This window comes from Dreissena polymorpha, chromosome 5, assembly GCF_020536995.1.
Source record: "Dreissena polymorpha isolate Duluth1 chromosome 5, UMN_Dpol_1.0, whole genome shotgun sequence".
Taxonomy (NCBI): domain Eukaryota; kingdom Metazoa; phylum Mollusca; class Bivalvia; order Myida; family Dreissenidae; genus Dreissena; species Dreissena polymorpha.
The window spans coordinates 47,431,365-47,448,900 of NC_068359.1; the positions used below are offsets into that span (position 1 = coordinate 47,431,365).

At 37.1% G+C, this 17,536-nt stretch overlaps 1 protein-coding gene across 1 annotated transcript in view; it reads left to right on the plus strand.

Annotated features, from left to right (window-relative positions):
- The window catches only part of LOC127881354 (transcriptional regulator ATRX homolog), a 72,784-nt gene that overhangs the window by 40,752 nt on the left and 14,496 nt on the right, over positions 1-17,536 (plus strand). Inside the window, 17 exon segments of the mRNA XM_052429124.1 lie at positions 270-342; positions 579-801; positions 979-1,087; positions 1,649-1,825; positions 2,100-2,328; positions 2,744-2,853; positions 3,293-3,436; positions 4,100-4,280; positions 4,641-4,778; positions 5,042-5,217; positions 5,645-5,884; positions 6,457-6,592; positions 6,941-7,124; positions 9,869-10,124; positions 14,307-14,425; positions 16,245-16,422; positions 17,144-17,329. Of these exon segments, the coding sequence (XP_052285084.1) occupies positions 270-342; positions 579-801; positions 979-1,087; positions 1,649-1,825; positions 2,100-2,328; positions 2,744-2,853; positions 3,293-3,436; positions 4,100-4,280; positions 4,641-4,778; positions 5,042-5,217; positions 5,645-5,884; positions 6,457-6,592; positions 6,941-7,124; positions 9,869-10,124; positions 14,307-14,425; positions 16,245-16,422; positions 17,144-17,329 (2,859 nt within the window).

Sequence of the window (17,536 nt, forward strand, 5' to 3'; positions counted from 1 at the left end):
AATACAAAGTGTTCATTCATTTTTAATAATAGATAAATAAATTACTGTTTAATCCGTCATTCCCAACAAGTCTAGATTATTTTGAATACAAACTTTAAAGCACTTTAGGGCTGAGCTGTTTATTTAGCATGTAAAACATGCTACCAATATTTAGATTTTGTGTGACAATAATCACAGTAGCAGGTCCATGCTCTACTCTGCATGTGCCATTATTAAAATAGTTTGCTTAATTTATGTATATTTTATTAGTATTACATTAATCATTTTAGGCAAAAAAGGCTTATGAGGAGGACGAAAGTGACTTTGAAGATGAAATGCTTTCTGACGTGTCTAGAGATCCAGGTAAGTTTGCCTACACTAAAAAATTGTGATGTGAAAATAGCAAAAGTATTGTAAATGGTTCAATTATGTGTTGAATATATGAAGACCAAATGTTCAAACACTCACGTGATCACCAAATAACATGAAGATGGTAATGGTACTGGTACAAGACAATAAACGTACTTCAGGAATTTCATTGCAAGTCTGTCCATGTAGTAACAAAAGTATTGACGATGGTCTTTTTACTTCTATTGCAGAGATGTCATCCCCAAAACTGAGCACTCCAAAGAAAGGTGATAAGAGTGAGGGCAAGAGTAAGGGAAAGAAATCAAAGGTTGAAAACGACATCAGTGACGATTCGGACTTTGTGACACCCAAGAAAAAGAAGCGATTCAATAGCAAAATCGTAGATGCCAAGATTTCAGACAGTCATTCCGAAGAAGAGGCAAATGGGAAAAAGGGAGCCAAAAAGGGAAATAGGTAAGGAACCATAAGGGTTGGTAAGATATGTTATCGCCAACAATTTATTCACCATTTTTATTGGTGATTAATTGAGAAAAATGCTCTGCTTTGCAAAAGGTATTACCATACAAAATGGTTGAATTTTCGTATGATAATTGTTTAATGCATTTACTTTGTTAATTGTGCAATTTGCAGCAAAGGGAAGCGTAAGGCAGAAAGTAGCTCAGATGAGGACACATATACAGGAAAAAGAAAATCCAAGGACAAGAAACGGCGCAGGATCAAGAGAATGGCGTACAGAAGGGTCTGTCTGTCTTTCCGTCACACTTTGCATTTAGGTTTTGCGTTAAGGTTTCCAAAAATGCTCATAACTTCTATGTCACTTCAGATAGCAACTTGATATTTGGCATGCATGTGTATCTCATAGAGCAGCACATTTTGAGTGGTGAAAGGTTAAGGTCATCCTTCAATGTCAAAGGTCAAATGTATGGTTTTAAAGCGGCGCAGAAGCGGGCATTGTATTTCTGACAAACACATCTCTTGTTTCATCTGTTTCACATAATTTGGTGTTGCTGTTGTGCACATTAAACAAACCATGAATATGTGATATTTTTAAAAAACATTTACAAATAAATAAGTTTGCTCAATGACAATATTTTCAAGGCAGCTGAATAGCCCTATTTCCTCATATTACTCTTGTACATATAAATATTGTGGTGATCTTGGCAGTATTCTTCGTTCATAAGTCCATTTGCACACCAAGATGCTATTATTCTGTATTTAACAAGAACTTATTACTTAGTATCAATACGATGCATGATCACACCTTTAAAAACCCTCAACAAATTATTCTCTAATAATTCAGGAAGACGACATTGGGACAGACGACGAGGACGTCCCAGACCCGGACACACCTGGCGGGTATCTCAAGCGTCGTAAGATCAGGAAGGTTCAGGGTCAAAAGAAGCTTGCAGACGAGACAATGGCTGCTCAGAAGGCAGAGGAATCTCGGAGAAAATGTATTGAGGAGAGGCAGAAAGAGGTATGGTAGCAGTGAAAGACTGTATCAGTTTACTGATATCCAGTTATAAAAACCAAAAAATCCACTTAAGAATTGTAATAATAAATTTTAAAAAAAATGAAAAAGGAAGGTCATATTCTGTATTTACAAAGGGAAATCTTAAGTTATACCGCAAGGACAATTTCAAATCAACTTGTTAAAAATGTGTTACTATTAAAAAAATAAAATGGCCTTGGAGTCAAGGATTTTTGTGAATCTGAGGAATTTCTGTGAATATTTGCATCATTCATTCCAGTACAACGCATACGTACAGGTGGAAGGGGCGGAGGAGGAAGGGGACATTCCAGAGGGCACTGAGCGGGAGCAGGCCACTGACACGTCTAGCACCAACGATAAGATTCTTGGGTCGCCCCGCAAGGTTCTGGTGACGACCAAGTGCGTCCTGGAGATGGACGAGAACAAGAAGCCACTCATAGAGGTGGATAGGACCCTCATTAGGAAACTGAAGCCCCACCAGGTGGAGGGTAAGTTTGCGATTACTAGAATTAAACTTATAAGATGCCTTGTATGGTGTTGACAAAAACTTTCTGTTGTTTTATCTGATGTCAATATTGTAGACTGAGTATGTAATTGACTACTCTTCTATTTTGGCTCTTACCTTTTTTAAATTTGAGTTGTTCAACATCTCAATTTAAGTTCTATTTATCCTGATATCCACCTCATTTTTTTCTTTTGTGTTACTATATCTAAGTAGTATCAATTTTGTTATCCTGTTGGGTTTATTTGAAGAATAAGTTGTTGACAAAAAGATTTTGTTATCATGGGCATATTTGGTAAAATTTAATGTCAGATTAGCACAGTCATTTCAGTAGATTTTCAAGCTTGTCAAACAGGTTATCAAATTCAATGTCTAAATAAAGTTCACTTATTGTTTCCCAGCTGTGCGGTTCATGTACAACTGCTGTGTGGAAAGATTGGCTATACGGAAGAAGGAAGAGGGAGCAGGCTGTATCCTGGCTCACTGTATGGGACTTGGCAAAACACTGTCTGTAAGTTGGGAACCATTCTCTGTAGCGATTGAGGGAGGGGCTGTATCCTGGCTCACTGTATGGGACTGAGCAAAACACTGTAAGTTTGGACCCATTCTCTGTAGCGATTTAGGGAGGGGCTGTATCCTGGCTCACTGTATGGGACTTGGCAAAACACTGTAAGTTAGGAACCATTCTCTGTAGCGATTTAGGGAAGGGCCGTATCCTGGCTCATTGCATGGGACTTGGCAAAACACTGCCATGATTTCAAAATTATTGCTCAATTCTTATGTGTTACAGCTTCACTCAACCCAAAGTGAAATGATCGTAATCTTTCAATCTTTCCCAACATATATTTTCTTACAGTTTTTAATGGTGGAACAACCATAAACATAAGTTGTATGATCTCAGATTTATTTTGTTAATAAAATCAATGACTTTGGATCATCTTTTTCCTCAGGTGATCACTTTTGTACATACCATGTTGAGCAACGTGAAGCTAACAAAGATGTCCAAGTGTCTTGTTGTGTGTCCACTCAACACCTGCCTCAACTGGGTCAACGAGTTCCAGATTTGGCTGGACGACGTCGACTTTGAAATCAAGGTATGGTATTTGCATAGCTGACTTTAAGATAAAGGTAATAAAATGATATCTGTCCCATGGAAAACAAAGGCCCTTTTCAAATGGCTCCTAAGAAATTTTATAAACGAAGTGATTTTTAAATGAAATATTCAATTTCATTTTATAATCAATTTATTTTATGCTTAAAAATTGGCATTACAACATATTAAGTCAAAACTATCTTTAAACAAACTAACCACAATTTAAAAATAGTGAGCAATGCTAATAGTGGTCCATCAAGCTTTAAAAGTCTTGTAAAATTCGAGGTTCTTGTATGCATAAAAGTTTCAATTATCGTATGTACATGAGAGTTTAAAAATGTTAGCAAAATGTTAGCAAAATATAAAGTAAACAAGTGAAAATTTTATTTTTTCAGCCTTTTAACCCTTTTCCACTCAGAAGCAAAGTAAAAATGGCTATGTGCAAACAGCATAAACCAGAACGGCCTGTTTATGCTGTTTGCTGATCATTAGTATCTAAGGGTTGGAAATGAAGCTTTTAAAACTTGAATCTATTTAGAAAGGTCTTTAATTAAATTTAACTTTCTTAGGGACTACAAATGCGTGAAAATAAGTATCTAAGTAGTAAAGTTAAGGTTATTCCAAAGTTCTATGTAAAGTTGCTGATGGCTGTTTTTCTCATCAGGTGTACGAGATGTCGCGGTTGAAGCAGAACTTTGTGCATGCCGAGATGTTGAAGGAGTGGCACGAGAGCAGGGCGGGAGTGATGATTCTCGGCTATGACATGTACAGGAATCTTGTGAAGGGGTCACACTGCGAAAGCGAAAAGCAGAAGAAAATATTCTTTGAGACGCTCTCTAACCCTGGTAGGCTTGAGTTCACATTTATTTAAGATTAGGTGATATATGAAAATATTTTATTAAATGTAAAGCTGTAGATTGTATAGCTTTATTACATTGAAAGCGGTGGGCTTTTATACACACTATTGAGTCCCTTGCCTGGGAAGAACATGTTCTTGGTTTCTGAAAGATTCTAAGAATATGTTCCATTTAGAAATAGAATACGGGACCACCCGGTAGATAATAAAAATATTATTTCATTTTTCAGGAAGTGTTCATATGAATTCCTCATCCGTCATCCAATTTGATGATCTACTTAGCCTTAATTGTTTATATTTGCATTTCTTTCAAGCTATTTTGGCTATTGAGGAACTCGTGTTTCTTCAGGTCCTGACCTTGTTGTGTGTGATGAGGGTCACATCTTGAAGAATGACAAGACCTCTCTCTTCAAGGCCATGAACACAATAACGTCACGCCGTAGGATTGTTCTCACCGGCACTTCTTTACAGAATAACCTTGGAGAATGTAAGTTTTCAACCCTTTTCCGCTCAAAGCAAAGAGAAAATCGCTATATGCACCCAGCATAAAACCAGAACAGCCTGCAAATAACTTGCAGTCTAATTAAGTAGTATGCTGTTTGCTGCTCATACGTATCTTAGGGTTTGATATGAATTCTTTAACACAAAAACTTGAATCTAGTAAGAAAGGTCTTAAATTAACAGGATTAGAAGATGTACTTGAAACAATGACCAGTTTGCATGCGTCATGTTATGTATCCCTTGTTACAGACCACTGCATGGTGAGCTTTGTCAAGCCCAGCCTTCTCGGTACCAGGAAGGAGTTCAACAACCGCTTTGCCAACCCGATCACAAACGGACAGTGTAGCGACTCCACTCCTACGGACGTGAAGGTCATGAAACGTCGCGCCCATATCCTCCACGAACTTTTGGCAGGGTGTGTCCAGGTAAGTGGTGAATGAAGATAATGTTAACGTGGTGTTAGTATAATGCACTGTTTTATGTCAATTTAATGTAATGGTATATGTTAATGAAATGTATCATTTTTCATTCTGAAGATGTACATATTCTGGTTGAATAACCTTAGATACTTTCAGATAAGTATTGTTATGTGAAGAGCACTTCACCAATAAAAAAAGATCTTATAAGTAACTTGAACTTGATAAAAACTGCATCCAAATCAAAATTTCTTAAACAAATTTCTTCAAATGATTACAGCTTAATTAATGTTCCATATAAGCTAAGATATTGTTCATTCCTCCCCCCCCCCCCCAATAAAAAAAATAAGTCATGCTTTCGCTCTTTGAACAAATTTTGCGTTTGAAGGTATTTATTGTTAATTCGCTTAAAAAATTACCGTTAATTAATTTTCAGAGGAAAGATTACTCGGCCCTCACAAAATTCCTTCCTCCCAAGATGGAGTATGTGATTTCCGTGCGACTCTCAAAAGTGCAGATGTCCCTGTATGAAAAGTACCTGGAGCTGTCAGGGGTCACCACCAACCCTGACACAAAAACCAAGGGGGCGCAACTCTTCAAGGACTATCAGGCCCTCATGAGGATATGGACCCACCCCTGGGTGCTGAAACTTGACGAGATCCGACAAGAGAATAAGGTGGCCCAATTAACCATACAATTTATAAAAAATGAGCCTCGCTTTCGGAAAAAACATGGCTTAATGCATGTGCATAAAGTGTTGTCCAAGATTAGCTTGTGAAGTGTGCGTAGGCTAATCAGGGACGACACTTTATATCTAAGCTATACTTTATTCTAAACAAAAAAAAACATGCGAGCAGAAACGGTCATCCCTGTTTAGCCTGTGCATAGGTACATACAATAAGCCCCATTTTCCCAGAGCCAGGCTGAAATGGAAAGCATGAGATTTATTTGTAAAATCTTTTGAAAATGTATTGTGCGCATATGTTAAATTTTTGAGTTATTTAAGACAGTGTTCAGTGTGAGAGTGTCAGAACAGATGAGTTATCAGCAACACATGCTTATCCAATATAGTGGTATGCTTGTTATTAACATGCCTGGTACCCTGGTGGGGTATTCTACATAAAACTCCTGACAAGAAAGGCTCGGGTCCCATTTGGATTTCCCTTGGAGAGAGAATAAGCCCTTATAGTTGGATATTAATTCATTCTATTTTGTTGAAACTTATTGTGAACACTTTTTTTTGTCCAGCGTCAGTTTGATGACAGCAAGGATTCTTTCATAGAGGATGAAGACAGTAAGGCTGAAGACTCATTTATAAATGACTTCACCACGTCGGATGAGGATGATAACGTTATGTCCGACGACTCGACGAAGAAATCCAAAAGTAAGAAAGGCAAATTTCCATGTAAGCTGACTGTGTTTTCCATGATAAGACTGTGGGGACTGCGCAGGGTTATCTGGGTTGACACTTTATGCACATGAATTAACCCTTTCCCACTCAGAAGGAAAGTGATATAGCCATATGCAACCAGCATAAAACCAGAACAGCCTGAGAGTTACTGGCAGGATGTTTAGGTTTTATGCTGTTAGCTGCTCATCAGTACCTTAGTGTTTGAAAAGAAGACTTAAAGGTTAATATATTTAGCAAGGTCTTTCATTTAATATGATTATCGAAGGCACAACAAACGGGTGTGGCATATATCAATAAATTACACTTTTCCCCCTATTTCAGAGGAGGGTGCGGGATCCTCGTGTATGGACGAAGCTGACATGGGGTACGGCGGCCCCAAGGAGCTTACCTCCGAGTGGTGGGCGGAGTTTGTCAAGGAGGAAGATGAGTACAAGCTGGAGCTCTCTGGCAAGCTCATGCTGCTCTTCGAGATACTCAAGATGTGTGAGGACATAGGCGACAAAGTGTAAGTTGGGTGCTAGGATTAAAGTTTGTATAGCAAGAATTGGCACACCTAAACCAACATTCTTGACAAGCTTCTCATGTATTGTTTTTAGCTCATCAATTTCTAAATTGAAGGGATTAATTTGAAATGAAAGAAAGAAAAACACTTAATAAAATTGATGATATTTATTGAAAACATCATGATAACAAAATAATGTGAATATACTGTTGATATTTGGTGTAATCCACTTACTGGAAATATAACGGTAGATAATTTATTTCACTTGTTTTTTGGTGTGTTTTTAATAAACGCAAGCTTAAAGATGATGTATTTTGTTAAATACAGCTTTAGTGATATGTGCTAACATGTGATCTCAGTTTCATGGTCACTAGATGTATATTTGCTTGTTTAAGATACTGGGAAGCAATCTTCACTCTAACTTATAAAAACATTTCCCAAAATTATTATGATATTTAGTGAACTAATTAAATTTGCTTCTTGCCTGACTCCAAAAATTAAATCTATATACTTGCCCGATTTTTATTATCCCCTGCCAAAGGCTGAAGGATATTGAATTTGCTTTGTCCGTCCATCCGTCAGTCTGTCAGTCCGTTTGTCCGTCAGTCACAAAACTTTTCATGTCTATATCTCAGAAACTTTATAAGATATCAACAAGAAACTTTATGGATGTATAGATATCAATGCGGAGAAGTGCCATGCACATGGGCCATAATCCTACACTTTCTTATAACATAATTGTTGCCCTTTGTCTTTTCTATTATGATGTAACTTTTCAGGGCTATATCTGAAATAAAACACAATAATTCGACACAAAACTGTATGGGTGTATTGATATCTATGACGAGAAGTGCCATGCAAAAGATACCATAACTTTACACTTTTTAGCTCGACTTTTTGAAGGAAAAATGAGAGCTATACTACTCACCCCGGCGTCGGCGCTGCTTAAAGTTTTTTATAATGTCAAATAACTTTATCACTGTTAAAGATAATTAACTCAAACTTGGACTACTTCTTTATGGCAACAAGACAATTGTGTAGGTTAAGGTGCATAACTCTGTCAGCATTTTTTTAGAGTTATGCCCCTTTTTAACTTAGAATTTCGAATTAAATTTGTAATAAGTTCGATAATTTAAATACTATCAAAGATAATCAATTCAGACTTGAATTACTTCGTTATAAGTACACAACACTTGTTTAGGTCTTGCTGGATAACTTTGTCAACAATATTTTTAAAGTTATGCCCCTTTTTAACTTACATATGTTGATAAATTTCTAAAACTTTAACACTATGAAAGATATTTAACTCATATTTGATATACTTCTTTATGGCAACAAGACAATGGTGTTGGTTAAGGTGCATATCTCTGTCAGCATTATATGCCGAGTTATGCCACTTTTTAACATAATTTCGGGTTATTTTGTTATTAAGTTCAATAATTTGAACACTATCAAAGATAATCAATTCAGACGTTGACTAAATTCTTATGAGGACAAGACACTTCAAGACTTGTTAAGGTCTTACTGGATAACTCTGTCAACAATATTTTTAAAGTTATGCCCTTTTTAACTTAGAGTATGTTGTTAAATTTCTAAAAGTTTAACACTATCAAATATATTTAACTCTAATTTGAAATATTGTTTTACGGCAACATGTCACACATGTAGGTCAAGCTGCATAACTCTATAAGCATTGTTATTAGAGTTATGCCTCTATTTAAATAAGATATTATGATTAAATCTTCAGTTATGTTCAATGATTGGAATACTATCAAAGATAATCAATTCAGACTTAGACTATTTCCTTATGGTGACAGGACTCATGTGTAGGTCAAGCTTAAAAAACTCTGACAACAGTTTCTTTACAATTATGTCCCATTTTAACTTGAAATATTTAGTTTAATTTCTATATTTTTAAGACTGTCAAAGATATTTAACTCAAACTTGCAATTGTTGAGACTGTGAACAATTTCTACAAGATGCATGTATTATTAAGCTGCTCACATTTTGTTTAGTTAAGTTATGCCCTTTTTAACTAAGACATTTTTGTTAAAGTTTTATAAATGGAACACTTGGGTAAAACACTAATGCCAGACATAAGTAAAATATATCTTATAATATTGTATGTGTGACCTAAAATTGATTTTAACCTAACTTGATTTTTTAATTACTGTCACTAATGCAAATAGCCATATACTGTCTTTCTTGATACTCCTTTTGCTTTAATATCAAGCATCTATTACTCTATCAAGACTGAGAAAAGTCGAGCATGCTGTCCTACCGACAGCTCTTGATTTTAACTAATTAGCTTGTTTTCCTTGGCTTGGGCTATGGACAAGTGTTTTAGTATGAAGACTATAAGAATGTGTGACTGCTGTATGCCAAAAGTGTATTGGTCTGAAATCATTTGCAAGACTGGTGCTCCTTAGTGTTTTAAAATCAGTAATTCTGTTGTATACATGTATCCGGTCACAAAGCCCTGTTGGTGGCGTAGAAACATTTTTTTTTTTTGTTTTAACCGATACATAAAGTGGACAAATTCGAGATTGTCAGTATGAACTGATTGCAAATCAAATTTATCAAAATTTTCAAATGATACGAAAATCTTTAAGAAAAATACGAACAATAAAGTTCCAATCAACATTTATCGCCCAAAATCTGGCTAATATATACAAACAACTAATTAGTAAAAGCTGATTTAGTAGTATTAAGTCATTTTGTATTTCAAGGCATACTTGTTGTTACAGGCTAGTCTTCAGTCAAAGCCTCCTCTCCCTTGACATCATTGAGAATATCCTGGCAAAGATAAATGAATTAAATCAACCAGAAGCCAGCGGCGATGGAGACAATGCCGGAAACAAGGACGGGAAAGAGGGAGATAAACCAATGGAGGTTGCGGAAGGAGGAATTGGAGGGGCCTCCTCGTCGGAGATAGGAGCTGGTGAAGGGGCCAGCAAGGAATTGAGTGAGGAGGACAAGAAGGCCAAGGAACTGAAAGAAAGGGTGAGATATACATAGTGTGTACATTATACCGGCCGCAAACAAAGTTTGTGGGGTTCCATAATGACTGTCTGTTGGTTGTGTCCGTGTGAAACAGTCAGTCCGTTTATCATTATCATTTGCCATTGTGTGTAATAATGATTTTAATGTTCCGTATGACAAAATAATTGATGGTCATTTTATTTTTCATCTGTTTTGAATTAAACTTTTGTTTAATTTATGATCTACGGCAGTGTTTTTATAATTTTCATTATGGGCAAATAATGATTTTATGTGCCGTATGATAATCTGGTCTGTGACCAGTTTATTGTTGAATACGTTTTGCTCTTGTTTTTCATATAATCGACTACATTATGGTCGCAGATACAAGAGTTGATAAATACTCGGTGACTTCGCAGACCACGTTGACAAAAGTTGCAGCATCAAACACCGGGTACCGGGCAAGATGGCGATCGTACTTAGCTTATTAAGTTAAACAGTCGGTCAACATCAGACCGTATGGCGTCCACATACGCCGGTCTTTACCCGAGGGCATTGGTCACGGACATCGACCAATGTCTGACCATATGGCCGCCGCCATACTTTGGTCATCATACGGTGACAACACTGGTCATGATATGACGGGTACGTCAACTAGGACGTTAATCACGGACCTTTGGCTCTGCATTGATCGACGTCTGACCGGCCGGTCCAATCCGGTCACTGGTTCGGTCATCGGTCTTGTCCGGTCACCAGTCCGGTCCGGTCACCATTCATCACCGGTCAAGTCCGGTCCGGTCATCGGTCCGGTCAACGGTCTGGTCCGGTCACCGTTCATCACCGGTCCGGTCCGGTCACCGTTCATCACCGGTCCTGTCACCGGTCCGGTCCGGTCACCGGTCAGAAGAAGAAGTCTTTCATCATCATCGGACTATTCTTCTTCTTCGTCGAAGGACCTTATTATCGTCAACGAGCTTCCACCATAGATACAACAGGATAGACATCGGACACGCCTCTTCTTCATTGAACACAACAGGATAGTCATCGAACACACCTTTCCTTCATTGAGCAAAACAGGATATACATCGGACACGCCTCTACTTCATTGACCACAACAGGATAGTCATCGAACACACCTCTCCTTCATTGAGCAGTTCGCGGCGTCGATATGCTTGTAGGCGATCACGTCAACGCTCACGTGGAAATATTGTAAGAGACAATATTTAGAGTGTAGCCTAAAAATATTTCGGCATCGCAGGTATATGGGACGTCGCCACTTCTCACGTAGGCATTAATGCACCTACTGGCCATATCAACGACCTCCATTTTCCTATTCTACCAATTTTCAAGTCTGTTGGGAGTGGAAAAGTTCGGTTTGTCGTGATTTCTTTCCCCACCCATCCTTGACTAATGGTTCATACCACCGGTCGGTATTTACCGGTCCGGTCACCGGTCTTTGTGCTGAGACGTCTTTTCTTACGTACGTTTCAGCTTTATTTTTAAGTTTATTGAAATTAATCTCGAGATTATTAAATGACACAGATTTCCATCTTTTCATCATTGTTTCCCACTATTCAGTGGTGTCAAGACTAGAAGATTATCTTTGCAAGAGTATAGTTTATTCTACCACAACCTTCCTTTACATCTTATATAGATGTGAGCAGGGAAAGTTAGGTACGATCACCTAGAACAACTTATCCTGATATTTTCAATTATGTGGCATCCTAATAAATATCACCTGCACATCAACATCTTGAAAAGCGAGCATTCTTTTTAGCTGTTATTCATTTACAACACATTTTCACGACTCCTTTGAGATGGTTTCAACTAACACACATTGGTCGTGGTTTACTTCCAGACACAGAGGTGAACATATTATCACCCCTTGTATCTGGAAACCAGGAACTCATTCGTTCTTTGCAACAACATCAATTTTCTCTATCGTCTTATACATACCAGGTCGTCTCAACGCCCAGTTGGACTTTTTGTCTTGCAGTTCTTTCTGTCGAATTAGTTTTCCGTTTAGTTGAAGTGAAATGTGATTTGCGCATGCGCGGCAGTGTTTTTGCAAATGGCGTACATGTAGCTTCAAAATAATATCGAGGAACGTTGTTCTTCATCTGACGCTAGTTATGAGCGAAATCCGATCACAGAAATCGATCCAGCAGCGTGTGCGATTGTTAAACATTCGTCCACTTGACATAAACTGGATACTTACGTTTATTCTATTTTTTGGAATATCTTGGTGAGTTTTTGCCATAATTCATAGTATCTACTTAGTGAACCATGTGAGTATGGTTCTTCGACCTTTTAAGTCTCCTGTACAATTATTTTCAGGAAACTTCTTCACAGATCAAATATCATATCTCAGAGAGACTTATTTATACTGATCCTAACATGTTCCACTACATGTCTGGCCGTTATTTAGTTATATCTACAGAAGATCGTTTTTCTGTTAGAGCTTCAATCCTTGTTACTTTTGCAATGATTTGTCCATCAAAACTGTCTACGAGATTCTCTGGAAATTCTTTTTGACTGAGTATTCGAGAGCATTGTAATTACCTTACTAATCACTCTGCTAGATGCATAGAGGTTTTTCTTATCTTTTTCTTTGATGATAAGAAATTTGATCTTATTTCCATCAAAGGATACATATTATTCTTTTGTATACCTTGGTTTTTGTAAGTCATCACAACTCTGTGCTGTCTTACCTATTCTGGAACTGATCCAAACTATGGAACACTAGCACTATGTTTTTAGTTCCCTTGCGTTCTTAAACGGTTTTGGCTTGTGTTATTGGGTTGTTTAATTAGCTTCCTATGAACCTTTTGACCAGGCTTTTAACAGTTCCAATATAATTTTAAAACGGTTTTCCTTCTTATTATGGCTATTACTATACGGATAAGTGAAATTCATGCTTTTTCTGTTGAATACGACCAATTTCAGTTTGATCTGATGTCGTCTTCACTTTGTTGTGTCAGCCAGAATCCCTTGTTTAATATCAACTCATCTTTATGGCTTCAAAAATTTTTCAAGTTTTCAAGTTTTTCTTAAAATGGTAGAAATGAAGATGAGGATAAACTTCTATGGCCCATCTTTGAAGTTCTATCTCAGCAGTTTTAGTCCATTCGAGGTTCTCAAAAGACTCTCTTCATTTCCCTAAAATAACGGGGGGCAGATGTGTCCGCGGTTTCTATTTATCGGGATTAGCCCTCGACAAGTGGAGGTTTACTCTTATCTCTAATCTAAGGATTCATTCCTTCTTATGATCTTACCGCATTAATTAAGAGCTTTGTCTGTTTCGTGGGCGTATATTAATCACACCCCACTTTTTGACATGCTCCAAGCTGTTTTCTGTAGGAATCCGACCACCTTTTCCATATTTTTATCTTCGTTTTCTGAAGTGCCAACAATACTATTTGTATGAGTTTGGTCTTGTTTTGATTTCACTAACGGTAGTGTCTTCTTTACGACATGCAAATTTACTCTGTCCGAGAAGTCACAATTAATACCGTTTTAACGAAGATTAGCTGATAACCCTTGTTTTGGGTTTTGCTATCATTAGCTGATAACCTTTTTAATGGGTTCTGCTGTGATGGGAAAATATATACGAGCCTTCCCATCGCAGCTGCTAAATCGGCTATAAGATAGCAGGTAACGTATTTTTGATATTAAATATTTTTTTTAAGTAAATTTCATTTTAATTATAAAAAAACTTACCTACTTTCGGTAAGTGCCACCTCCCACCCCGCTATTCGATTAATATTTTTGTATATATATTGAAAGAATATTGAGGGTTGGTTACCGGTTTTTGCTAAGGTTGCATTGCATTAACCTGGCCTGTATTACGGTATGGAGGTGGCCGATTCCCAGTTAAAATTCCGGATAAGTTAATTCCCTTTGGAAAGGAGAAAGCTATAAGATAGCAGGTAAGTATTTAATAATTAAAATGAATTTTACTTAAAAAATTTGTTTTATTGTTCACCGTACAGCATATTTTCCCTATAATGAGAACAAAACTTTAACAGACAGATTTTTTTCTGCTTCATTGGTATACATGAATGAATTTTATTTAGAAATTATCTGAAATGCCATTTACATTTAAATAGAGTTTGATTAAAACAATCTTATTCAGCGCCAGTAAAGTTGAAGAAAACTATTTCTCATTTAAATGCTCCTGTAAATGCACCTGATTTTTATTTTCAGCTGTCTCAATATGGCAAGTCATGGATAAAGGGTGGTGATTATTTCCGCATGGACGGCTCAACAAGTTCTATTCACAGAAAAGCAGCTCAAGATATGTTTAATGACCCAGAGAACTTCAGGTAGTTGTTGACATCAATCTGAATGTGTCATAGATATTGGCCTCGTTGTGGAAAAACATGCATGTGCGATAAGTGTCGTCCCAGATTAGCCTGTGCAGTCTGCACAGGCTTATCAGGGAAGAACCTTTTCTCTATTGTGGAGTTTTTTATTTAAAGGAAGTCCCTTATCCAGTGTAAAGGGAAAATGTCGTCCTTAATGAGCTTGTGCATACCGCACAGGCTAATCTGGAACAAAACTTTACGCACATGCAATAAACCCTGTTTTTTCAGAGCGGGATTCATATTCTGTTACAATTATTCAGTACTCAGGCAATGTCTTGGCCTTTTCTTTATAGTCAGCAGTCCCATTTATTTAGTCAACATTTCCAAATCATAGTTTTATTTTCAACCAATGTTTTAAAATGGTGCCTAGAGACACTATTGTTGTATATTGCTTACATTATTTATTTTTTTGCTGAGTAACATATTTAAAAACAAACTTGCCATAATATTCTGCTCTTCAAGGTTCTCCAGTTTTGTTTAACACTAAATTGTCCGTCAGGTCAACTTTTGAACAATGTTGAATTATGAGGTCGCTGTGGCATAGTGGATGTGTTTACCTCGGGGACTGTTTTAGGTGTTGCAGGTTTTAGCCCTTCTTTAGGAGCGTTCTTAAGATCTCCCCAAAGATTCCAAATTGGTTCCTCCCAGGAGAGTAACTGTAGAGGGTCCCTTAATGACTTAAGCTTTTGATGCAATAGAATAATAACAAATTTGTTTTAGCTTATTTTCTATCATTAATAAATATCTGATTTAAAAAGTGTGTAATGGTTGAGCGATTAATGTTCAAGTGACCATTGGTATAAAAAGTGGTATCGCTGGTTGTGGGGGTGTGATGGCAAGTGTAGCGATCAAGTAAAAGTGTGATCGCAATTGTAGCGATTGTTGTAAAAGTGTGATCGCAATTGTAGCAGTTGTTGTAAAAGTGTGATCGCAAGTGTAGCGATCAAGAAAAGTGTTATCGCAAGTGAAGCAATCAATTAAAGTGAGATCGAAAGTGTAGCGAGCATTGATATTAAAAGAGTCGTGTAAAAGTGTGATCGCAAGTGTAGCGATTATTGATGTGGGCATTGGTATAAAAAAGTGTTGCGTAAAGGTATTATCGCTGGGTGAGCGATTAATGGTCAAGCGAGCTAGGTCTAGCCCAATCAAGTAAATGGTTTGTCCTGGCCCGGTCGCTTGATAAGCAAGAGTATTTTTATTTGGGTAGACGGTGTTGCTACTATAGCGTCATAACTTCACATCGGTAATTCAACGTGTGCTCGTCCACCTCTGGTAGGCATAATTTTCTAGAAGCCAGCTTCCACGATTAAATCATCCAATCTTTCGGGGCTCGTTGTTACCAATAACTGTTTCTGGTTAACGCTGCGGCCATTATATCCGACTCTCACTTGCATAATATTTTATATAGATCTGTTAGTGAATATTTTATACGTGTACATTCGATTTCATTTGCGTGATGTTTATTGGGAGGCAAAATATATTGCATTCATGTCATTAAGCTGGTCAACTGAACTAACGTGTTGTTTAATCGTCATCGATGCAGTCGTAAAATAATAATGTATATAGAAATGCTAGTTAACTTTGAAGCATCTCATCCCCTTTTGTGTTAACAATGTTCCTATTTTAAATAAAAATCATTTATGATCTGCCAGTTAGGGATGACCTCTTGCAAAATAAAAAATGTAATATCTCATTTGTTGTGTGCATTATACAAAAAAATCGCTTTTGAAAACGGAATAAATACTACACCTTCATCGAACCATATTGCATGTTGCAGAGCCCGTGTATTCTTGATTTCAACGAAGGCTGGAAGCTTAGGAATTAATCTTGTGTCGGCCAATCGTGTCATCATCTTTGATGCTTCGTGGAACCCCTCCCACGACATTCAGTCAATATTCCGAGCGTACAGATTTGGACAAGTCAAGCCAGTGTATGTGTACAGATTTCTAGCACAGGTTAGTTCTTCTTTCTGTTCGTAGTTGGATCCATGTTTGACACAGACTAAGGTAAATTATTAAATAATTGTTTCAATGTATAGAAGACCTACTGTAATTAAATTAGATCCTCAATATGATTAACTTGTGGAATATAGAGGATATTTGTTTGATTCAGTGGATTATCGATTTTAATTCACGAGTGATTATAGAAATTAATATTTTCACGAGTGGCGCAGCCACGAGTGAAAATATATTTTTTCTATGATCACGAGTGAATTCACATCGATATTCCACCGAATCCAACATATTTTCTTTTTATTTCATGCTTTTTTTCACCGTTTATATACATTGTTAAAGAGTTTAACTAAAGAATTTTGCTGGAATAATGACGTCATTTCGTCAGAAAAATGACGTCATTTCACACTAAACAGTGAAAATTATCGATAATTTTCACTGATAATTCTCACTGTTTGAAACAGTGAAATTATTAGTTTTAATTCACTGATATTTCTTTTTAAACCACCGGAAAGCATAAAATAAAAATAAATAAATTGTCACTTAGTGTGTAGACAGGGTTGTGACATTGTTGTAACAGCGGCACTGATCCACAACTAGCAATTTCAGGTTTATACGAACCTTGCAATAAACGTCTCAAAGGATTCTTCTGTATTTATAGGAAACAAAGTTTTTCTAATAAGCCGTCAAGTTTATACAAAGCTTGTGCCTTAAATCACTTTAGGGAACAATGGAAGACAAGATATACGAGCGGCAGGTCACGAAGCAGTCGCTGTCGAAGAGAGTCGTGGATGAGCACCAGATAGAGCGTCACTTCACGGCGGCCGACCTTCAGGAACTGTACCGCTTCACACCTGACCGGCTGGATGATCCCAACGGGAAGGAGCGACCTCTGCCCATCTTGCCAAAGGTCTGTGCTTGATTATTTACATTAGTTGAATCAAAACAGTCTGACTTAAGGTCGCCATCACCCGCATGTATTGACTAACTCCTGTATTAAATGACTATTACTAATAAACCCAATCTAAAGTCCATTGAAAACATCTGCAATTAATGACCAACAACCAATGCAGTTGTCCGAATTCGTATAAGGTATTAAGCAACCAATGGTCAGTAG